The sequence below is a fragment of the Medicago truncatula genome, chromosome 4 (assembly GCF_003473485.1).
Source record: "Medicago truncatula cultivar Jemalong A17 chromosome 4, MtrunA17r5.0-ANR, whole genome shotgun sequence".
NCBI classification, from domain to species: domain Eukaryota; kingdom Viridiplantae; phylum Streptophyta; class Magnoliopsida; order Fabales; family Fabaceae; genus Medicago; species Medicago truncatula.
This window is the reverse complement of record NC_053045.1, coordinates 50,770,067-50,795,272: the sequence shown is the minus strand read 5'-3', so window position 1 is coordinate 50,795,272 and position 25,206 is coordinate 50,770,067. Positions and strand designations below refer to the sequence as shown.

The window sequence follows — 25,206 nt, the reverse complement described above, 5'->3', positions numbered from 1 at the left end:
ATTTAATTTAATTTTTTTAAGCATCAAATGCAAAAAATCTAATTTAAAATGCACGACACACCGTCTGTATCCACCGTGTGACTACGGTGGCATCCGACACGTTTGGATACATATTGGGCGGCTCTGCCATTTGCCATTAACTACTCCGCCCTACAGCTATACCAACAAATTAAAAATGATAAAATAAAATTTCCTAACTAAGTCACGAACCCATTTGACCGTTAATATAAATTATTTCATTTTAGGCCCCGCGTTATCCCCACTCTCTCTACATATGCCGTGACGTTTATGCCGTCTTTCTCTTCCAGAAAATTTAATTAACACGTCTTCATAATTCACATACTACAAAATATAAATACTACATAACACACCAGCCATTGTTTCATGTAGCCAACAGAAAAATAAGTGTGTCCATAACTCCTAATGTATCTATCCCTTATTTATAGTCCTATCTTTTTTTAGTCCTATCTATACATTCATATATAATATTCTACATAGTACATATCCTATTTAATTTCATTAAATTGTTGGAGTATAATAACACTACACTTTGTTGTAATTGAATTTCACTCTCTATACTTTGACGTATCTTGAGGCAAGTGTTTGTATTAACTTGTTCCAATTTTTAGGTTTTTGGTTGTGACCAATATATAAATATATAATTAACATGAGGAGTAACATGGAATTTGAGCGTGTTCTTAGTTACTTTGATGAAGATGGCGACGGAAAGATTTCCCCGAACGAATTAAGGAGTCGAATGGCGAAGATTAGCGGAGAGTTTCAATTGAAAGAAGTGGAGATTGCTATTGAGGCATTGGATTCTGATGGTGATGGGTTATTGAGTTTGGAGGATTTGATAGCGCTAATGGAATCAGGGGGAGAGGAAGAAAAATTGAAGGATTTGAGGGAAGCTTTTGAAATGTATGATGATGAAGGGTGTGGGTACATAACACCAAAGAGTTTGAAGAGGATGTTGAAAAAGTTGGGGGATTCTAAGTCCATTGAAGAATGTAAAGTGATGATTAAAAGATTTGATTTGGATGGTGATGGTGTGCTTAGTTTTGAAGAGTTCAGAATCATGATGGAGTGAATGATTATGTCATTATGATGTATATATGTGTTGATTATGTGATGTGCTTATTATAGTCTTTCTGGTTTCATTCATTCTTTTGTACATTGTTTATGACTAATTGCTTTTATGCTATGAATTTTTTATATATAACTAAAGATATTAAGATCAAAATTATTTTTGTTAATTGTCACTTTTTCTATTTTATATAAATTAAAAACAATCAATACATGTTACTATTTTTCATATAATCATAATTTATCTTTTTCTAATAATAGTCTCGTTTATTATCTTATTTCATTTATTTCCTTCTTTATAATAAATAACTATAAAAGTAATATTAAGAAACAACATTTAATATTGCTATCTAAAAAAACATTTAATATTACATTAAACTTTAAAAATAACAGGTAAATAGAACAAAACTTTTCTACGGAAAAGACAGTTAAAAAGGAAATGAGTATAAAACATTCAATTAGATATGAATTTTAAAGATATTTATTTATATGTTACTATTTTCCATAAATCAGGCATCAAATTTAGGACATGTGTTCGTTAGGAAGGAGAGCAATTGTAGGAAGGATAACATTCACGTCACCTGGACACAACCATTGCACTTTAATATTTCCTCCAATATTCCAGAAACGCCTTTCCACGCATAACAGTTTGAAAAGTACTCTCAAATTCAATCAACTCTTCCCATATGCGTTTTATTGCGAACCAGCCATGTGCACATGCTAATAGCCGCATTAAGGACTGCATTGTGTTGAGAATCATGACATGAAAGACAACAAACATCATGATTTTCATGTCGCAAATATTTATATCGGGTCTAATTCAACCTAACAAACTTAAGTTAGGCCTAACACAAATTTTAAAATAATATCATATCATGTTATAATTGTAAGTTCCCACACTGCCGACCGACCCCATAAATCAACACAAATCTTTTCAGCGTGTTTTGTCTACACTTACATGTCTTCTGGGAAACTTTTTAGAAGGTCATCCATTCCATTATTGTTCTAAGTCAAACACGCTTAACTGTGAAAGTTCTTATGGAATGAACTATCGAAAAAGAAAGATGCATTTTGTTGATATAGGTAGTACCAAACAATTTTTATACGTCTTCCTTGAACTATGTAGTCTCATACTTACACAGTCTCAGGATCCTCTCATTCTGATGTAATTTAGGTTTGTATAGAAGGTATCGGAAGCCGCACATTATCATGTCTTGTGTTTATCATAATTGTATTGATCATGAAATTTATGATTCTCTCATAATAAATATATTATGAAAAAAAAAAAAACATATCTTCATATATAATGATAGGTAGTAGCACAATCAACTGAATCTTAGTCTATCTCTTCTCCGTTCTTTCTTGTCAATTTCGATGGGCATTTGACACAAGTGTGACATTACATTACTTATCAACCACGTGACAATGTCAAGTAGACAACCAACGACCACATCATGTTAACTAATGACGAAAACTGATGAAAGGGAAAATTGTTTAACAAGTTCAAGAACGTTTGTCTCTTCTCTATAAAATTTACAATTTTGGGGGTATTTTTACCTATTTACTCGTAACAAATTAGATACTATCTACAAAGTAGCCAATCATGATTCAAACTTCGATATGTTCATGAAATCTATGGAAAACGAATGAAAAAAAGGCGGTTAGGAAAAAAGAGTATACAAAAAAAAAAAAACAAGAAAGCGTAAGTATATAAGAGCGTTGGAAGAAAGAGTGATAGACAAACAAAGCGCAATGGACGCTGCTGTATTGGAATCTCTCTCCTCCTCCGCTGCGCATTTCTCCGGTTGCCACCCTTCTTCATCCACCTCATCCTCTTCTCATAACAACGTCTTCCTCATCGGTAAATTTCCACAACAATCTTCCTCTTTATCTCTTCACTTGCTTCGGCTTCTGTTTCATGTGCTTTGTTTTTATTTGATCTGCATTGTTCTTTTGTTAAATCAGGAGTCTCTGGAGGTACTGCATCCGGGAAAACCACAGTGTGTGATATGATCATTCAACAATTGCAAGATCATAGAGTTGTTCTCGTCAATCAGGTCACTGCCATTTTCTACTTCTAATTATGTGAAATGGATCATAGGAGAAATCATCAAGTTAATACAAATCAATTCACATTGATCACTAATTTATTTACTCTTGTTGTAGGATTCTTTCTACCGCGGTTTAACGAATGATGAGTCGAAACGTGTTCATGAGTATAATTTTGATCATCCTGGTATGGTAATTAAGATTTACTATGCGCGAAAAATGGCAGTTATGTGTGATCTGGATTAAATTAAATCTTTTGGTTTTTGTTAGATGCATTTGATACAGAACAACTTGTAGAAACACTCATCAAACTTAAATCTGGACAGTCAGTTCAGGTTCCTGTTTATGATTTCAAGCTCCACCAAAGAGCTTCTGATAGATACCGACAGGTAGGTACCTTTCTGATAGGTTCAAAGTAGGTGTGGTGTTAGTATCAGTTGTTATCGAATTTGTTGCCATGTTTAAATCTTATCAATTATGCAAGTAAATAGATAATCTGTCATCGCAAGAGCCATTGGTAGATAGTATTTTCTCATACCCTTTAATTGTATACCTGTCCATGTAAATGTATCTATCTAAGCATATATACCTGATTTGATTTGTACCTGTCTACTTTGAAGAAGAGATGACATAGGCACATAGATTTCTGATTCAGCCTAGCTGGCTGTTTTAAAAGGATTTATATCTTTTCATTTTCCTCCTTCGTTTTTACCCTCGTGTAAAGAGATATACAGATAAGCCACAAGAGAACTTTTGTTTTTGTGTGTAGGATTTTACAAAATTATTTTTTTGTCACTCCTGTGCCTATCTCTCTCTCAACACGAGGGAGAAAATGAGGGAGTAAAAGGAGAGGATCCAAATCTGTTTTAAAGCTAGACACTCTTTCTTCATCATGAATCATGATTATCATCGAAACCAAGTAGCTAGCTGTTTTAAAAAATATGATTGGTGGTGTGGTATACATGTAAAATGAAAATATAGGCAAGTGCTTATCATTAGTGATAATACTACTACTCACCTTTGGCAGGTCAATGCATCTGAAGTAATCATCCTAGAGGGTATATTGGTTTTTCATGAACCACGTGTCCGTGACATGATGAACATGAAGATATTTGTCGATGCAGGTCTATTGATCTTTCAATTTTGTCTATCGTTTCAAGTTGTTGTCCCATCTATTACAGGCTAAGTGGGTTAAAATGCACTTAATTTTGTTTGTCATAGGGAAAAGGAGATGTTTAAAGTCAAGGAATAAAATGGTACATACTACATATTACATCATTTAGCTAGGTCTAGTATGTGTAGTTGTGCTATGCCTTGTTCTGTCTTCTGTCTATAGTTCAGATCCACGAATATAGTACCTCCTGTATAAAATGTTGCAACAATTCACAGTGACTTTATTAATCAACCTTCGTTAAGTATTGTCAAATATCAGTTATAGCACTCTAGCACGGCAGAGTTAAAAAAAAAAGTTATTTTATGTGATTCACTATTGACAAATTTCCTTCGTTTTGGAAAATTCTTTTGTCTCAGCTGAGCACTGATGCTGAGTTCCTAGAGAACGATGACAGAAGAACTAGAATCCTTTATGGCTATAATCGACCAAACTTAGTTATAAATCGTGGACTATATGCCTAAGGGTCTGTTTGATGGTCAGGATAAGAGAGACATATTATGATAAGCTATCATATATCCTGTTTCAATCTAGAATTTGATGAACCAGTAGGATATGATTAGTTAATCTTGAACCTTAATCTATCTAGTCTTACAATCGGATAGTTCAGATGAGACTGACTGCACCGCCCATTGCACACAACTCAAATGTGTATCTGTTTTAATGTGTATGGGAATAATAATGTAAGTTTCTAAGTACAAACCAACACTTTAATTTTCAAACCTTCATCCTGATTGTAAGACTACTCAACATAAATAGAATGCGTAGCAATGGGGAATCATGTGAACTAGTAAAGTGAGGAGACTGTGCTCCATGTTCTGTTTGTCTCTGAATTTTTTAAATGATACATGGAGACAATTTTCTATGATCATGGTTTCTCTATAGAAATTGTCGGTTGGTTTTATATTATCTTATTCTTTAAGTCATACTGATGTTGCATTGCGTGTTATGTAGATCCTGATGTAAGGCTTGGCCGCAGAATTAGACGAGATACCGTCGAGAGGGGTAGAGATGTGCACTCTGTACTGGAACAGGCAAGATTTGTAGTCTTTTGTATATTATAACCAGACTGACATATGTCAGGAATTCAGGATTATAATTTATGAAAACTAATAGTTGATTTATACTTGTATCTTACAATAGTTAAGATATGAATAGGATAATTTTTAATAGAGAGACAACAAATAAATAATGATCATAATGTTCATTTGAAAGAATAGTTGCGGTAGGGACAAACTAGTGCCAGATACAACATTTCAGCCCCACTAATTGTGAAGGACATATGCTTTGAGCCAAAATCGCAGGTTTACTTACCCAGATAAAAGCAAAATGTACAACAGTGCAATAAAATCATCAAATGCTTTTTCTTCTTTCTTAAAAAGAAAATAAAAACATATCGTCTGTTTTTTAGCGTAAAGATAATATTTTTCTTGCTGTGATCCTATTCCTATACCTCTCTGGGATGACACTGAGGCGAGAAAGCAATATTCTTAAGCATTTTTATTTTTTAGGGTGGCACTAGTAACTAGGAACTGGATAGATTGAGTCTCATAATTCATTGGTGCTATGCTAATGTCAGAGCATGCATGAAATACTTTGCTGCTATCGCTCTGAATTTGGTTTGGCTTCGTAAAACACTAGTTCATATTGTGGACCAATACCGTGGCTGATATGGAAATATCTTACTAAATTTTCAGTATGCGAAATTTGTTAAGCCTGCCTTCGATGATTTTATACTTCCATCCAAAAAGTATGCTGATATTATCATACCTCGTGGGGGAGACAATTGTGTAGCAATTGACTTGATCGTTCAACATATCCACACTAAGCTTGGCCAACATTGCCTCTGTAAGATATATCCAAATTTGAATGTTATACAGTCTACTTTCCAGGTGATTTTCATCTTATGTCGATCCCTCGTCTGCTTTTGTGCTCTAAGGAGATATTTTTCATGCTAAGTTCTAAAGTTGGAGTTTTCTTGCAGACTAGAGGCATGCACACTCTTATTCGTGATAAGGAAATATCGAAGCATGACTTTGTTTTTTATTCAGATCGACTAATTCGTTTGGTAGGTAATGCCTTATACAAGATATCATGATTTACAGTCCCCGCTAACAAACTAATATTATTATCACTGGACTTCACAGGTAGTCGAACATGGTCTTGGTTACTTGCCATTTACAGAGAAGCAAGTTACAACACCTACAGGTCTGTCTAAGGAAGAGGAAATATCATTCTATAGTTTAAATCAATCAGCAAGTATTTCAGTTATCTATGTTTTAGCATACTATGAAATACTTACTTTGCTAGAATGTGGCTTCAAAGTTCAGAGAGAGTGCTAAATTCTATATTTTATCTCATTTCAGGATCAATTTATATTGGTGTTGATTTTTGTAAGAAATTGTGTGGAGTATCTGTTATTCGAAGGTAAACTTTTCTATTTCAAAAGGTTAATTGACACTGGTATTCTTCATAGACTTATTATCTCCATACTCAATTGTCATTTATTTTTAAGATATTAGATCTATTGAATGTTCTAATCTCATGGTTAAATTGGGGAAAAACATGCGAGCATTATTGAGATATCGTAACATAGATTTTAATTCAATTCCAACCTTGTTGCGCCTGATTACAGTTTTATTTGTCTGAAACCAATTTCAAATGTGTTACATGCATATATTTGAACCCGAATCTGATGTGTTGATATGGAATTTTCATGCCATATTGTTTATGAATTATACTTCAGTTGGTTTACTTACATATATAAAAAAAAGCAATTTTTATAACTTCATATAATTTTACTTTGCAGTGGTGAAAGCATGGAAAATGCTTTGCGTGCATGTTGTAAAGGAATAAAAATAGGAAAAATTCTCATCCATCGTGAAGGTGATGAAACCCAGGTAACCGGTTTTCTTTTTGACTGTTTTTCTTTGTTGAATATGTTAGTTTCTTGTAAGACGATACCACTCAGATGTAATTTATCACAATGTTTTCATTCTATAAGCTTATTTATGAGAAGCTCCCAAAAGATATTTCAGAGAGACATGTTCTTCTCATGGACCCAGTACTTGGTACAGGTCAGTTATGTTTTTCATTTGTACATCGATCTTCTTACAATTATGAGCTATGAAGCATTGACACACATGTGAACAAAAGTAATAATTTAAATAAATAGAAGTGATTGGTGTCGGATATTTACATGTATCGGACAATGAACATGATTTCAATCTAAAGTGTCGGTGCTACATAACTTACAAAGTCACGACTTTTCATTCATCATGCGTCCATAATTCCACAATAGGATTTTTTTTTTTTTTTTTTTAACACTGTATTGACATCATTCACCTTACTGTATTGATTTATTCAGGTAACTCTGCAAGCCAAGCAATTGAGCTTCTTATAAAGAAGGGAGTTCCAGAGTCCCGGATAATATTCCTCAACCTTGTGTCCGTAAGTTATGCAATTGAATACTAGTGAAGACCCTACTTATGTTTAATGAATACCAACATAATTAACTTCTAAACTGATTTCAGGCTCCCGAGGGAATACATTGTGTATGTAAACATTTTCCGCACCTGAAAGTTGTTACTTCCGAGATTGATGAAGGACTAAATGATCAGTTCCGTGTCGTGCCTGGGCTAGGAGAATTTGGTGACCGATATTTTGGTACAGATGACTCCTAAAGGCAAAAAAAACTCAAAATTCCATGAAGGGGTAAAAAGCTAGCAAAAGATGATGGAATTTATTACTGTGTATAATACTAATATCTGCCTGTAAGGCTTTATAATCATGAACAACTACATCACAAGGAAGGAGAAGTTTCTCCCAGATTAAATTGATTATTCAATTGAATTTTGATCAGACTCGGGCATCACACCACTTGATCTTTTTTTAGTTGCCTTTGCCTCTATTTTTTCTTTTTCCGTTACAGCAAGAATGTTATTAACTATGCTCCTCTAAAAAAAATAAAGTTATTAACTCTGCTGGTGTATCCAGTAAGTAACTATAACCTGGGCAAATACTTCAGATTTCAAGTACATCTCCTCACTCCAAGTACATTTTCCCCTGCCCCACAATGGATACACCGCCAACAATTACCCCATGAGTATGACCATTTCCTCTTATAATTATTGGCTTGCCACGTGCTCCTGCTTCATTTTGCATTTGCTGGCTGTATAACATCGTACGTGTATAATAGTGAAATGGTATAAATTACACGAGTAATAACGATATACTACTTTGGTCTCTGCTACTATAAGATAAAAGTTCACTTTTTAATTTCATTCAACAAATGACTGATTTAGTTTATATTAGGAACTAGATACATCATTTGTTGAATAAAATTAAAAAATAGACTTTCGCTTGTAGATACATCATTTTTACCCTATGGTAAAAATGGATGCTTTTGAGTGCAGAACAGAGTTCAAATCAGCCATTGTTAGTAATTTGATAATGGACATCGAAACAAAAAACATGTAAGGTTTAAAACAATAGACGAATATGCAGAGTAAGTATATAAAACTTACACGCATAACATCACATATAAAATCACATTTTATCACGGATAGACGTAAATTTTTCAGAAATCAATATAATAAATCGAGGCAATGATTCTTGGGGAAGAAAAAAATTAGCTTTTTAACAAGTGATGTTGGAAACTACCGAGAAAAGACAGGATAGATTCTGCAGTCCCAAACCAAACTTCAAAGATATGGATCCTCTCCTTCTCCCATTCTCTAGAAACCTATGATCCGGTAGGAGAGATCGTCCTATATAGGATTTACAATCTCTATGTATCAAATTTCACTCGAAACATTATTCTACCACTTGGCAAATTACACTAGGATTTGATACCAAAACCAAACAAAAATAAAAAGGGTATATAAGTTTTTTTTTTTTTTTTGAGGGAAAAGGGTATATAAGTTATATATAGATTTGCAAGATCACTGAAAAAAAGCAGGTTCGCAAATGCAATTTAAAAGAATGATGATATGAAGGAAAAAAAACCAGAGATAACAACCGAGAACCTATCCTAGTGATAAAGGAGAACCTAAAATATAAAGGGGGGGAGATCCCCTTCAAGAACTATGGTAACCTGTGATTATTGTGTATAGGCCAACTAATTTGTGTATTATAGATTTCATGGTTAAGTTACACAAGAAAATCTTAACCAAGCAAGAAAGCAATCAATCTACAAGCCACATTGACTCCACACGTGCAAACTCTTAAAAATTAATGTTGTTCTGCCTATCTGCTGGAGCCACACACTGCCATAATGAACGATAGGATGCAATATTGCTTGCTTCAATCCCTAGCGCAGAGAGATTACGGGCATACTCCTGGTGACAATATGTAAGAGGAAGGTTATTATCTAAAAGAAAGCATTCACGGTTTGCAGGACATTGACTTTAAAATTCATTTCAAAATCATGGCATCCATGTCTTGCATGTTGCATGTGCAAGTATCATGCCTACCTGAATATCAAGGAAGAACTGCATACACATTCTGTCAGTGTCAGACACATTATTATCGGAGATGCCAGAACTTGTCCCTGCTCGTCTCTGTGCACTCTGTCTAATTTTCTGTAGTGAAGATTCTGTCCTTCTTGACTACTCACAACCAAAATTTCTTAAGCATTATCAGAGAATCCAAGAGATAAAAATTTCATTAACATAGTAATTTTATCAAAGTAGTTTGGATTCTTACCGTAGTAACAAGGTCGGCAGCTAATTCATAATAACGGTCAGTAATGTCAGTTGCTGCACAAAGGAGTATTTCATTTTTGGTTTCGCTTGCCAAATATGAGATTCTTTCCCCATCCAAAAACATCTGCATGTCACCAATATAGAGACTACATTAATGAAAACAAATCATCTTTCTCACAAATAATACATAACTCAACTTTTTTGGGAGGTTCATCATCTTAATCTTTTGGTTTCCTATTTTAAGAGGGGAATTAGATATTATCTTTCCATTTTTCATAGCGCTGCAGATTATACACGTGTTCAAAATTGGGCACATGAAATGCCACCCACCATATCAGTTTGGATTCAATTTGCATGAGTGTAGTTTCCCTGGCCTCTAACTAAAAAGCTAAGCACAAAAGCAATGATTCTTCTTTCTTTTTGGGTTGAAATGTGAGGCCAAAGGTTCACGGAAGCAGTGATACCTACATGAACATGTAATAATCCTGTCGGACTTCCAATAGATCATAATAACGAGTAGCCCACACGGCAATAGTTGTTTAATTATAAAAATTTGGGTTGAAATTGAAATGTGAGGCCAAATGCCCACAGAAGCAGTGGTACCTAAATGAACATGTAGCAATCAACAGTTCATAACTTAACAGTTTCCTAAAAGTAGCCCACCTAACAATAGTTGTTAAATACTGTAAAAAACTTGGGATTGACTTCAGATTAGAAAACAAAAATACAGTAGTCAGTTTATGGAGCAAAAGTAAAACTTCTTTTTTCTGATAACGAGAAGCAGAAAAAACTGAAAGTGTCTTGCATTACTCAATTAGTTGTGTCAAGTACATGCATAATATTCCCTCCGATCTTTTTTCTAAGAAAAAAATGATAAAATCACATAGACCTCGTACATCAAAGTAGTTATTGCCACTTTATATTCCAAAAATACCCATTGTTATTCAACAAATGATTTAAATGTTTTTCTTTTTTTAATTGCAAAAAATTATTTAAATGCAGACAATTAAAGGTGCTTCATACGAGTATCCAAAAAGTGAAATTTTAATGCCTAGCCAAGGATTTCCCACCAAAATTTAACAAAAAGCATTTGTGTGGGTTGCATATCAAGTCTCCCTTTAGATTCTTACTCCATTTTTCTTTGGGTTGAGTGTACTTTAAATGCCAAAAATTGTTTTAAACGGAAAATTTAAATTTAAATCAAAATTCAAAAGTTTTGCGAATCAGGATTTTCCGCCAAATGCAAAAGAAAGACAATCCGTAGATTGCATATTAACTGCCCCTCTAGTTCCTACTCCTTTTATATTTGGGGTATTTAAGAGTCATTCTTCGTATAAATAGCATTAGCTGGGTCCTCTTTCTTTAAAGATTAAAAATGCCACTAGATACAATCTAGAACACTGCTTTCACAAACACTGGTGAAGCATCAGCAGCTGAATACCAGTTTGATTTAAATTGTCCCATGGTTCAATGGTGACTACCTTTTTTGCGCCTCGTGCATGGGGATGGGTGTGGAAATAAGGGAGTGTATAACATTAATGACTCTCGTTGTACAGGGAGCATGAAAATTTTGTGAGAATAAAATTTATTACTAATATAGGGGGATTGAAGGAAATTTATCAATTAACACACAATGTTTCCTATAAATAAACTCAGTGTCTCTTATAAATAGGACAGGAGGGAGTAATGATGAACCAATCACCATAAATGTTAAAGCTTTCTCTACGATCATGCTGTCAAACTAAACATCCTACCAGAATTATATCAACATCCCGTTGTCTTTAAACCCAGCTAACCAGTAACCACGAAAAGAAGTAATCAGGGTGAAAATAATATAAACCATAAACTTAATCGATATCACATACCTTTAGAGGACGTAATACTCCTGCAACATATGGTGAGTGCCTAACAGGTAGAGGCTTATTGGTCATCCTGTAAGTTGCTGTTATCCCCTTCATCTGTCTCAAGTCCTAGATTATTTCGTACAAGCAAAAATATGAATAAGTTGGAAGGCAACCAGGGGGAAGCAAAGGTAGAAAAAAAAGTCTAGAAAATAAAAAATATATGCATCCCCGGATCTGAATAATGCAACCAATTTAATGAATATTCATTGTAGAATACAACCTACCTCGACTGATTTTTCCACCAGTGACTCCACCACTGCTTTGATGACTAAAGGTTCTAAAGATTTCAAGGATTCACCACTCTGTAAAATGCTCTGCCTTACTGATTCAAGGACATCTGGGGACCATGAAGATAAAACTTGAACCACGTGTTGTAAGTAATCACCACGAACATGCGCCTCCAAACATCTTATATCATGAATAACCTACAAATGATTCCACGTCTATTATGATTTAGGTGATGTGCAATCATATCCTCATTTTGCATATCGGGTAATATTGCAAGCAACACAATTGTTATTTCATCATAGTACCATTTTTTTGAACCAAATCCTCAAACGGAACTTTGGAAAAAGTTTAGTAAAAGACAACATAATATGTATGCGTATGACGCATTTAAAGTAGTATATCTCCTAGATTTACTTCAAGTCTTCAGCATACAGATGTGGGTTAAGTGAGCAAGATACATACAAAAACAAAGTAAAGGCATAATGCATACAAGGATAAAGTCATCTATGGCAGCTGAAACAGCCCATCCGCGCCCAGTGCCGGTGCTTGTATTATGACTCTTCCGTGCAGTCAGTCCAGATGACAGCCATGTTGAGTATCTGTAAATTCAAAAAAGAGGTTGGCTTCTATTTTGTCAGCAAAAGAGAAACATAAATAGTTAACATTCCACCTAAAACTGACCTAGAAAGAAGCTGCAAGGATAAGCGAAGGAACTTGTCAGAACAAGAAAGGGCAAGAATATCTTCTCTCCAGCACAATCCCAAACTCTCCAACAGAGATACACTTTGTTTTAGTTTTAAGTCTTGATAATTTGCTTCGCCGGGATCTAAATTTTGGACAGGGACAAGACTGGATGTTGTCAGCACAGAATCTAAAGACCCTGCTATTTCCTGAAACCTGAGGCAATTGAAGATATGAGACCCATATCGCTAATAATTCAGGTATTCTTATAAAGTTATGACCATCGTAAAGAAGAGAATCACCTCACAGAAAAATACGCTCCAAGATTCCATTGTTTCATGAACTCGGTATAGATTGCTTCAGATCGAAATTTAACAACGGCAGATCTAGACGGACAGTAGCCTTGCATGAAATTAAATGACATATATTAGTGAATATATACTCTTAGACATGTATCAATAAATTTAGCAAATACACTGTTAAATCATTTATTAAATCAACAAAATTGTTTGACACAAAGGCCACATTTTCTTGATAATCAAATGGATGAAATGCCATTAGATCTAACATAGAAAAATCGCCAATTCTATTTGATGAATTATAATTAGTAATTAGAATCACAATTTAGCGAGAAAGATAAAAATCGCCAGCTCAAAGTACAATTAACTTTCATTTTTTTTGTTTCTCAAGGTGAAAAGTAAGATTAGCGGAAAGGAGATATGACTAATACCTTCAAGATAAGCCAAGAATTCCAAGCTTGATTTGTAATTTTTCAAGAACTCTGTTGGTCTTCCAACAGAAAATGCACCTGGCTTTCCCTTCTGAATAGCAAAGAGAACCTCTCTAAGGATTGAGTTGGCCAAGAAGTCAAAGACATGTAAACCTGAATTTTCTGCACCAAGTACCAACCGTTAGATATGTAAATCAAATGGTTTGATATGTAAGCATGATATATGTTGGCACAACCACCTGCATGACCATAAATGACCTAGCTAACAGTATATGTAGTAAAAAAATGTGAAAAGGGATTTAATAAGTTCTAACTTTTATTTAAAGACCAAGAAGGACTAAGGACTGACATGGTCCAAGAAACCAATGCCGTATGACAGATTAAGGCTCATATGGATCCTAAAGTGGTAAGAAAAAGTTAGATGAGGTACCAGCTGAAGAAATATCCAATAAAAATTTACAGTCTTTATAAACGCACTCCTTAATTAATTGATAATCATTTTCAAGCCCATCCCCAGATGATCCAGAAGCCACAGCCGATGACCCATGTGGGATAATCTTCTGTATCAATGGAGCCACAACAGTCACTCGAAAAGTTTCTTCTGCATTTTTGGTGTTATCAATGGCAGCATATGCACGTAAGCAATTGTAAATTGCAGTTGCATCCCGGTGTTCTAGACCATCTACAAAGCAATGTCCCAAGCTTGCATCTACTAGTAGGCTTGCATTTTGAATCCTCTTCTCCATATTCTCAATAAAAGGCAGGTTCTGTACTGGCAGAATAGAGAAAAAGAGATGAGCACAGAATGTACTAATATCTTAACAAATACACACAGTAAACACAAACAGTAAATTACGGACATTCAATGCCTGGTTATGCATAATAACTAAATCCTAAAATATTATAATTTGAGTAGTCATATCTATAAATTTCCTGAGCATGGCTATCTTTTTGTCAATTTTGTCCCTTTCAGGTTCCTTTATTTTTTTTACTTTCAGAATGCTAATTAATCAGTGGTGTGTGTGTGAATAATAGTAACCCGAAAAACACCCACCCACCCGTAGCTTGCAAAATGGTATATACCCTTCGCCTCTCACCAAGCTTCAGCAAACAATTTCAACTCAGTTTTCTACTAAAATATTAATGCCAAATAATTTATAAATTTGATCTAGAAATTGTCAAGACACACAAACACAGCATTCAAGTATTCAACAAAAATGGGAAAAAAAATTAAACAAACCTTCGCATGTGTAACATAGAACTTTAGCCGGTTCATCTCACTGGCAATTCTTTCCAGCAGCATACTTTGAGTCTCTCTGACACTTGTCCCATTTTCAACTTGCTGCACAGAAACCCCATTGCTTGATGGATTTTTCTCCGACAAATTCACATCTCCATTTGACCAGTCAGAGGGTACACTAGGCAGCTCCTTTATTAGTTTCTCAACCTGCAATTGTGAATGAATCTTGAGCCAATTCCCTATCTCTCAACCCCAAATTTCCAAAATCAATGCAAGATAAAAACCGCCTTTCAAAAAAGTGAATTTTATTATGGTAAACAAACACAAAATAGCTTCTGCTATTTTATAAAATCTCTAAATTATTAGATATCAAGATCACTTTTCTTTAACCCATAACAAACGGGCTCCAAATCTTATCAAACATAATGTACAGATGATGAAAAATCCCCTCAATTTTAGAAACCTTCATTGACGAAATAAACAACAACCAACCTAAACTTAAACCTAGCAATGGAATTGATACTAAACCCTAAAACTACACAAGTTAACCTAAAAAAGAATATCATAATAACCTTCCAACTCAAACAAATACACCACATTATAGTACATCTATGTCGCACTTGCACTTCAGATTGAAGTTAAGTTAGGTGTCCGCACCACATAATACTAAATCTATATAGCACCAACACTTCAGAGTGAAGGAGAGTCTGGTGTCTGCACTGCATCATAGTAAAGTCTATGTAGCACCAGCACTTCAGATTGAAGGTGTGTCTGGCATCGAACGTAACAACACATCGTTACATTCAATCACTTCTATTTATTACATTACTATCAATCTCTACTCTACCTGTCAGTGTTGTGTCTTGTGTGCGTGTATATGATTCATAGTACTAGGCAGTAATATTACACTATCGCTGCGTAAGCAAATTAATAAAATGCCATTAGATCTAATATAAAAAAATCACCAATACTATTCATCTAACTATAATTAGTAATTAGAATCACAATTAAGCATGAAAGATAAAAATCGCAACTGATACCTTGGAAACAACATGAAATGTATCAAGAAGAAGCTCCAAAGTCTCTCTGGCAGAAGCAGCTTCAGATCGTTGCTTCAAACCATTCTTTATAGCAACAAGCGAAACGTCAACAGAACCTCTAAACTGTTCAATCTTCTCCCTCAACTCAACAAGCGGCGCCCGCATCCGCACCACCGCCGCATCCACATCAACAAGCTTCGTACTCAAATTAACGAAATCAGCATAATCGCGATTGATTAGATCAATGAGCTCGTGATTTAGCGACGAGAGATAGTTGTTGAGTTCCGATCGGAGAGTGTCGAATGGGACGAAGGTTCGGAGTTCGGAAATGTAGGATTCGGAATCGAAGTCAGGGGAGAGGAAGGAGGTAGGTTTGAACCAGAGAGGATGGGAGTCGAGTGGGTCGGAGAAGAGGTTTGTGGTGGATCTGTGATGCGCTGGGATTGGATCCGCCATTGTTAGAATTCTAAGAAATTTTGTTGAGATTTGCTCAGAAAATTGATTTGTTTATACTTAGAACTGGAAAATCTTATAACATAACTGTAACTGTTCGCACGGAGATACTTATCAATTACGTTATGTTTTGTTGATTAGAGTACTTTAGATTTTTTTTTTTTTTTTGACAAGTACTTTAGATTTTTTTTTTTTAACAATTTAATTTAATCATTTTATCAAAAACAATTTTTTTTTTGGTCTATTTGTCAAAAACAATTTAATCATTGAAGTTTTTTTTTTGTTTGTTACAAATTGGTATTTAGGTAAGAAAATATCTGTGTATGAACTTATTTTTATCAATCTCACTAAAAGAATATTTATGTGAACGTTTAATTTTAAGTTGGTATGTTTAAATTTACCGACGTTTATGTGAACGTTTAATTTTAAGTTGATATGTTCAAATTTACCGTTCTTAAAATTAAGATTATATGTACTCATAAGCATTATAATTAAATTTTTGGCTAAAATATGGTTTTGGTCCCTGCAAATATGTCTTGTTTTGATTTTAGTCCTTGTAAAAAAAAATTGTTGTTTTAGGTCCCTGCACATATGTCTCGTTTTGATTTTGGTCTCTGGCCCCATTTTTGTGATGATTTGCACATGTGACACATGATGACTGAACTCATTTATTAGAAAAATAGTCCCTGCAAAATCTTTTAATTTTTAAAAAGGTCCCTGCAAAATATTTTGCAGGGACTAAAAACAACAAAAAAAATTTACAGGTACTAAAACCAAAACGAGACATATTTGCAGGGACCAAAATCATATTTTAGCCTAAAATTTTTCATTTAAAGAATATATATCAGATATTTTATAGATATACGAAAATACATAAGATATGTCACATTACATATTTTAGAAAGATGAGGATAAAAAAAGTGAGACAAAGTTTGTGAAAATGAAATATGCAAAATTTTCTCATTCAAGAATTAGACTTAAACGGTACGTTTTTGTGAATGGTGCAATTCTTCATCTTTAAACCAATTTTATTTTGAGTTCTTTTAGTGGTTTTTTTTTTATTGATATGCTTGCATAAGGAATGCACCTATATTTTGATCACAAATACTTTCCTTTTAGTAAATTATGATATTTATAATTATATATTAATGAAAAATGTTCAATGCATATTCCTCTCAGATATTATACGTGTATAAAAGTTTTAGTATAAAAAACTTGTTTATCTTGTGACGCTTTTTCATCTTTATGGCCTCTGGTGCGCCATTGGTTGGGTATTTTTGGTGTTGATACCAATGTTCTTCTTGATCATTTTCTTCAGTTTGTGAACTTGACAGGTGGAGGTAAAGCTATTAGAAATTTTCTTCAGCTCATTTGGCTCTTGTGCGTTTGAGTTTTATGGAACGAACGTAATAACAAGCTTTTCAATAATTTGTAACTTCTATTCTCAGGTTGTTAGATAAAGTTAAATATATGTCTTTAGCCTGGTTGAAAGCCAATAAGATTGTTTTTAGGTTTGGTTCAGATATGTAGTGTTCAAATCCCTTACAATGCTTGGGCATCACGTAATGGTTTGTTTTGATGGTTTGTATGACTCTAAGTTTGTAGAGTAGCTCTTTTGGCACACTTTGTGCTAGAAGAGTTGCTTTTGGTGATTTATATAATTCCATTTTTGATTGTTTAAAAAAAATATAAAAAACTTATTTAGAGATCAACAAAAAATAAACTTGTTAATATATTTTAGTCGTATCGTATCATAAGTTTTAAAAATTGTGTATCAACATGTGTCTGTGTTGTATCGTACTCATATTATGTACTGTATGTGAATTTCATAGGTCATCCATTATTAATTACTATTTCATTTTTACAAACATTCTCCACAATTTAAAAGTCAATTTTAAGGTTATAGTTGTGAAGCTTTTACCGTTGTCTGCATATGGTTAATCTCCGTCATAATATGTAGGACGTACAAGATGGGGTGTCCCCATCCAAACAAATTTTTGAATGCTTAAGATCTTTAAAAGAAAATGATCAACCTGTTTTTTCATAAGTTAACTGGTAAAAGATTTTCCATTAATTATATAAAAAAAATAACAATTACATTGATAATATTGAGAAATGTAACAATATTTTTTAAGGGATGAAGTATTTAAAGATCCATTAAATATATGCACTGTGCTCGTCACAAATTTTATTTGTGTATATCAAAAGCAATCAATGTATAATTATTTTACATAGATTTTTTTACATACGTATATAATAATATGTTGCATCGTCAATTGATATGAAAACATATTTATTAATGTGATAACACATAATTAAATACATATGTAAAATATATGTATATCGATTAAAATGTTTTACTAATGTACATATACTTATGTGTTATCACGTCAATTAATAAATATAGAAATACACAAACTGTCATATTCATCAACTAATGTGAGAATATATCATTCAATATATAATATAGGCAATGTATGAGATTCGAACTCCGACCACCACGAATAAAATATCATTTAATATATGAGTGAAATAATCGTAACTTTTACAATATACTGATTAAAATCTTCAAAAAAATATTTATTTTCCCTAAAAAAAAAACATAGTTATTTTAAATATTTATTTTTGATAAACAACTTTAAAAAAAATTAACCAATCCGTAAGAAAAAAACTTAAAAATTAACCTATGTAGAAGAATATAAAAAATACTATGAAGTGAATAAAGTGAAAAAGAAATTGAAAACGAAAAGAGCAGGTGACGAAGTGAAATAACAGCAAGAGAGCATCAGCGCAAACTACCAAGTGAATCCCAACAGTAAGCAACATTTTCACTTTCGCGGTATCGTCGTTTTTGTAAATTAGGGTTTTTCATTCAATTTCAACGATGAACAATAGCAATAATCCACCCAAGAATCCACCACCGGCGCCACCGTCGTTTTCATCGATTCCTGTAAACCCACAACCAATTCATCTTCTCACTCAATCTCACCCTCAAATGCAAAATCCTTCTCAATTCCCCGGTCATTTTCAGCTTTCTCAACCCCAACCCCAACCCCATGTAATTTCACAACAACAATCACAATTTGTAAACCCTCGTTCTCATCCTCAAACCCTACAACAGCACCATCAGCAACATCAACAGCAGCAGCAGCAGCAAAATGTGGCTTCTCCTGCAACTGCAAGTACTACTTCATCTGTGAAGCGTTCACATCACAAAGCAAATTCACGTCCACAAGGCTCACCTAGTGGTAACCAGACATCTGCATTCAAGACTATGGAGTTAACACCTGCTCCTTTGAGAAAAAAGAGGACTTTACCGGAGAATTTAATACCGGAAAAGGTGGCTAAGATTGTGCCCGAGTCTGCGATTTATACAAGGTTAATTGAGCTTGAGGCGCAGATAGATGCTGCTTTGAATAGGAAAAAGGTTGATGTGCAGGAGGCTGTTAAAAATCCAACTTCGGTTAGGAAGACGCTTAGGGTTTATGTGTATAATACGTTTTCGAATCAGACGAAGGAATCTGGGAAGGTTGGTGGTGTTGAGCTGCCGTCTTGGTCGCTGAGGATAACTGGGAGGATATTGGAAGAAGGTGGTAAGGATCCCGTGGTGGGAGGGATTTCGAAAAGGGGAAGTATTGTATATCCGAAGTTTTCGGCTTTCTTTAAGAAGATTACGGTGTATTTGGATCAGGGGTTTTACCCGGATAAGCATGTTATTGTGTGGGATAGTGCTCGTTCGCCTGTGCAGCAAGATGGTTTTGAGGTGAAGAGGAAAGGGGACAAAGAGTTTACTGCAGTTATTAGGTTAGGAGTGAATTACTCGCCGGAGAAGTTTATGGTTTCGACACCGTTGGCTAAAGTTTTAGGGATTGAGTTTGATACCCGTCCTAGGATAATGGCTGCTCTTTGGAACTATGTGAAGTTCAGGAAGCTGCAGAGTCCAAATGACCCTTCGTTCTTCATGTGTGATGCTTCTCTCCAAAAAGTGTTCGGGGAAGAAAAGATGAAATTCTCGATGGCTTCACAGAAGATATCACAGCATTTATCACAACCACAGCATATACACCTGGAGCATAAAATCAAGCTTTCTGGAAATTCTCCTGCTGGAACTACATGTTATGATGTGCAGGTTGATGTACCTCTTTCGCTAGAGAAAGACATGTCTGCATTCTTAACAAGTATGGAGAGGCACAAAGAAATTGATGCTTTTGATGAAGTGATTAGCGCTTCGGTAAAGAAGATCCATGAGCATCTTAAGAGACGGTCTTTCCTTCTTGGCTTTAGTCAGTCTCCAGCAGAGTTTATTAATGCATTGATAGCTTCGCAGAGCAAGGATCTAAAGCTTGTTGCCGGAGATGCCAGCCATAATGCCGAAAATGAAAAACGTTCTGAATTCTACAATAAACCATGGTAAGCATTTTGCTACTAAAAATAATTTGTTATGTTTTGACTAAAAAGGCATGCAAGAATGGTATTTTAATTTACATCTTGGTTAGCTATGACTTTAATGTTTGTGTTTATTTGCTAAATATTGAGAGTTGACGAGAGAAGTGTCATTTAAAGTTTGCACTTTGAAGAAGCAGCTTTGCCTGTATTGGGAACTAATTTTAGGGATGAATGCAACACTTTAAATGACTTCATAAGCATATTTAATGCTGCTTTGCAGTATCCATGTTTTAAAGCCCGTAACAGCCGCCTACTCGGTCGAGGCCTTGAATTGGGTTACAGGTCAGACCAATGGGTCACTAGCCAGACCGCATAGATTAAAATATAATAAAATTGTACATTTATTTGTAGGGAGTGTATCAGATGAGAACTCTTGTTTATTATTAGAAACAAGAATTCTTAATAATAGTCGTAGCATGTGAATCTAGGGCTCAGATTACAAAAAATAATTAAAGGGTCGCGTGACCAACTAATAGCTAAATGAACATCATCCTCCCTTTGGTTCCGCCCAACTGCGTACCCATTTTGTCGGCACTCTGCAGACCACATAGTTTCTTCCTTATTTGGACAATTCGACTCTAACCTTATTGTTTTAACGTTTTCTGATTCCAACTATTATTCCAGATACTAGGTCCCTATAATCCCAGAGCAAGAGCTCCTCAGAGAAGAGACATTTCTCTCTCAGCCTAAACCATAGGGTTCCTAACTGAATGATGCAGAATCATTTTCTCTTTCCCTCCTAAGCATTTCTTATACTCTGTCTCATGTGTATTCCCCCTCCACTCTCTAACGAACTTGCCAGCTCACCATTTCCCTCTTCCAAATGAGCTTTTATGATGTGAGAGGTGTGGTGAAAAGACACCGCACAACGCCTGCGGAGGAGTTGACGGACTCCCAACTATTAGTGGGCCACGCGGTCCTTTAATTAGTTTTTTTTTTTAATCTGAATCGTTGATTCACATCCAACGACTATCATTGAAAGTTCTCGTTTCTCATGATAAACAAGAGTTCTCACATGATATGCTCCCGTTCCCTTTTATTGTGTTATATATATTTTTGTTTGCTATTTATCATGTTGGACTTGTGTAGTGGTAAAGGCTGCAAAATTTTGCAAAAGAAGCAGGGTTCGAACCCTGTCATGGTATTTTTGGTGAATTTTAGAAGCAGGATTAATTTACAGGCAGAAAAGATGTGCTGCACATTTAATTCGCCTAGAAATGTATGTGCATTGAATGTCAGAGAAAATAACGTAAATTCTAAATTCTGCAATCACTTAAAACTTGTGAGTCAACCGGTTCAAGTTAATGACGTCAGAACCGAGTCCGATGCATAACCGATCAAATAGTCGGATCGGACTGGCTATGTGTCCGTTTAAACCAGTTGGACCGGGCGGTCCGTGTTTTAAAACACTGGTTTGTTCTGTGTTCTTAAGTGGCGTCTAACAGTAAATGGACAAGGGCCTTGTTGAATACTAATAGGTCCTTCATTTTTGTAGAGCACATTTCTCTCTTAATCACTAATCTTAAAGGCGCATACATCCGTAGTTAGTTATTTTGGAGCAAACTCCCTTTAGAGAAGTTTTTCCCTAAAACTGTATATTACGGCTTCTGTGAAGTTCTGATTGCACTCTGAAATTATGCGAACATTATTCAGACAGCAATGTGTTTCAAGTCTAACTTGGGGCAAAAGACAGCAAGTGATTTCGTCTAGATGCAGTATTAAGGACTGAAGGTTTAGGGCCCTAATTGTGTGTGCATTCTATAAGTAAACATGTTTTTTTGTTGCTGTACCATTGGCGATGATGTATATCAAAAAGTGTTCCTGATTGGTTTGTGTTCTTTTATGAATATTTGCAGGGTTGAGGATGCTGTAATTCGCTATCTGAGCCGGAAAAGTGCCCGAACTGATGCTCCTTGAAGCATTTGATGGAAAATTGCGTCAAAAGTTGAGTGGTTAATTTGGTTAATTTTCTGACATCAATCAGTTTTGTTCCAGCCTTGCTAAATTTTCTATTCCATCCTTCATTTTTGGAATTGAGTACCCGGAGTTGTGTACATTGACTCAAGATTCTGATCACGCTTGGCTGGTTACAACAGTCCCTGAACCATATTTGTATCAATCGATTCTCATCTATTCTTATCTCCTATTATACAATGGTAAAATGAGCCGAGAACTCTTGGCTAATTTCTTGTGTAACATCAACTGCGGTCTTCGTAGTGGTATATTGAATGTTTTGGGTTAGAACTAGGAACTATACCATGTCTGTTTTTTCAGGACGTAGAATATTTCATGTGGCTAGAACTAGTGAATGATCGAATTGAAATTTATATACCAAGTATTAAAAACAATGCTGTCATGCCACCTCAATAAAGAAACACCATTTTAATTTATATACTTGATAGATAATTAATTAATCATAGAGTGGTGCATGACATAATTTCACATGGAAATCAACCATTAAAAACGTTTGGTTTTCTTTTTCTAATACTTTTTTTGTGATCAAACTTGAAAATTTTATTCACCTGAAGTCATTGTAATTCATCAAAGTGATATAATAACATCCTAATTAAAGTGAAAAACCAAGCCAGAAAAATCATTCTCCATGGTTGAACACCCAGAACCAGGGCTTGTAATTGTAATGGCAAGAAGCGTAGGTTCAAATTTGTATTCCTATTTTATTTGTTTTACTAGCCATTGCAACGGTTCTAGTTTTTGAGAAGTCTCAATTTGATGAGATCGTGAAGTTTAATCTTGTTGGCATTCAACTTTAAAAGAAAGTCAGATTGACTGCTGCTTGGAGAAAGTGGAAATGCATGGAAGAGAGAAACGTATGGAAGACAGCGAGAAACTGAGGGCAAGCTGTCTGTGATGCATAATAATACTTGCGACCTTCTAATACTCTGACCGTTCACTTGCTCGCATACGGTTCACGATATCAGACGCTCGTGCAACGTAGAAGTTGCCATTGTTTCATTCTATCCATTAAAACATAACATAAAAAATAAAAATAAAAAACTGATAAAGGAACTAGAAAAGAACACAATAAGACACGACTATACAGAACGAACCAGTACCCCTTAAGGAATAAGATCTATTTATAACAAGTGAAAAATCAACATCTTGGCCTCTAAGAGCAAGAGCTACACATGAGTTTGCTTTTAGATGAATGTAATTAACCTGAATAGTCCAACCTAAAAGGTGGATAAAATAAAGAACCTCCTGACGTAGACATTGAAGATGAAGGATAGCAGTAAACCGATTGTGAATCATATTAACAACACTAGTTGAGTCTGATTATAGGATGACATGAGTTAGATGCATAATTCAGCAAGTAAGACATCTCATGTTCCAAGATACACCAAAAACCTTTTCACAAATTGACAGTGATGATCTCCAATAAGGCCACCCCAAGCTGAGTGACAATGGACGTAGGATCCATATGTGTTAATTTTAACAAAGTCAGAAGGAGATTTTATACATTGAGAATTGTGTCTAGATGTATTCTCTTCGTGAGATGCAAGAGGAAAACTGCCTCCTTCTCGATTTGATAAGCCATATTGATAACCTTAGAAGTAGCGTGGCTACAAAGCTCAGTCTCTCTAAAGAACACAAGGTTATTAAGATCTTTATCTAGAGAGCCTAAACCGAAACACCAAAGAGTGTAGGCCAATTGGCGTTGATTGCTCCAATGTTCTTGGTTGTCGTGTTCCATTCAAGCCAAGCATGAAAGCCAAAGCTAAAAAATTAGCTCAATTATCTTAAGTGATGAATTGATTTTAATATTTTGAACTCGTCCATGCATTTGATAAAATTAATATTACCTTTATTTCATTCATAGTATTTTTTAATTCGTGCGAAAAAATAAATATGTCAATTATTATGATATAATGGAGTAAATTTTGATTCCTATAGAATAAACCAAAATGGACAATCAGGACCGTATGTTACAGATTATAAAAAAATGATTTTTGTTACGGATTAAAATAAAAGTGATTTTGACGTAAAATAATTTAGAGATTTTATGAAAAATCAGAATCTATTTTGTGTTTGTTTACCGTGATAAAAATAATTTTTTTTTAAACAAATAATCTAGTTTGTTTAGATACAACTACATAAAAGGATTTTTTTTTTTTTTTTACAAAATTAGTTCGATCTTTTAGATCATATTTTCTCTCTCCTCTAAAATTTTTTTTTTTTTAGGAAGTTGCTCTTAACAGCTTCTCATTTGAAGTTTTTTTTAGATTATGTAACAAACGGGTGCAAAACTTTTAAAAGTGATTATTTTCTTAAAAAAATATTTTTTTTTTCTTAAAAAAGCTATAACAAAAGGGCTCTTAATCATTCAATAATTTAGAGGTTCATTTTTCAAGTTTTATAAATAAAAATAAGTTGTTGTTTACCGTGATGAAGGATCTGGGAGTGTGTTCTTCCTTAAGGTCTCATGTTCGATTCACTTTGATGCCAATTTGTGTG

General features: G+C 34.5%; 4 protein-coding genes across 4 annotated transcripts; 3 read left to right on the top strand and 1 right to left on the bottom strand.

Annotated features, from left to right (window-relative positions):
- Nucleotides 1-400: 400 nt before the first annotated feature.
- LOC11412028 (putative calcium-binding protein CML19) lies at nucleotides 401-1,162 on the top strand. Its single transcript, XM_003608799.4, has one exon. The coding sequence runs from the start codon at nucleotides 668-670 to the stop codon at nucleotides 1,088-1,090; it is 423 nt and encodes a 140-aa protein (XP_003608847.1). The 5' UTR covers nucleotides 401-667; the 3' UTR covers nucleotides 1,091-1,162.
- A 1,483-nt stretch (nucleotides 1,163-2,645) lies between these two features.
- Nucleotides 2,646-8,169, top strand: LOC11407137 (uridine kinase-like protein 1, chloroplastic). Its single transcript, XM_024782005.2, has 14 exons — nucleotides 2,646-2,947; nucleotides 3,052-3,143; nucleotides 3,253-3,322; nucleotides 3,406-3,524; nucleotides 4,163-4,259; nucleotides 5,261-5,340; nucleotides 6,004-6,198; nucleotides 6,291-6,374; nucleotides 6,454-6,514; nucleotides 6,673-6,733; nucleotides 7,116-7,206; nucleotides 7,311-7,383; nucleotides 7,674-7,756; nucleotides 7,840-8,169. The coding sequence occupies exons 1-14, from the start codon at nucleotides 2,839-2,841 to the stop codon at nucleotides 7,987-7,989; spliced, it is 1,365 nt and encodes a 454-aa protein (XP_024637773.1). The 5' UTR covers nucleotides 2,646-2,838; the 3' UTR covers nucleotides 7,990-8,169.
- A 1,052-nt stretch (nucleotides 8,170-9,221) lies between these two features.
- Nucleotides 9,222-16,406, bottom strand: LOC11405570 (conserved oligomeric Golgi complex subunit 2). The gene is made up of 12 exons (XM_003608796.4): nucleotides 15,835-16,406; nucleotides 14,795-15,001; nucleotides 13,985-14,321; nucleotides 13,555-13,716; nucleotides 13,127-13,226; nucleotides 12,825-13,040; nucleotides 12,634-12,742; nucleotides 12,140-12,340; nucleotides 11,877-11,981; nucleotides 10,013-10,135; nucleotides 9,781-9,915; nucleotides 9,222-9,645 (listed from the first exon to the last, which is right to left on the bottom strand). Exons 1-12 carry the CDS (start codon nucleotides 16,288-16,290, stop codon nucleotides 9,532-9,534), a joined length of 2,265 nt encoding a protein of 754 aa, XP_003608844.1. The 5' UTR covers nucleotides 16,291-16,406; the 3' UTR covers nucleotides 9,222-9,531.
- Nucleotides 16,407-19,017: 2,611 nt separating this feature from the next.
- On the top strand, nucleotides 19,018-23,052 carry LOC11405569 (SWI/SNF complex component SNF12 homolog). Its single transcript, XM_003608795.4, has 2 exons — nucleotides 19,018-20,697; nucleotides 22,590-23,052. The coding sequence occupies exons 1-2, from the start codon at nucleotides 19,172-19,174 to the stop codon at nucleotides 22,648-22,650; spliced, it is 1,587 nt and encodes a 528-aa protein (XP_003608843.1). The 5' UTR covers nucleotides 19,018-19,171; the 3' UTR covers nucleotides 22,651-23,052.
- The last annotated feature ends 2,154 nt before the right edge of the window (nucleotides 23,053-25,206 follow it).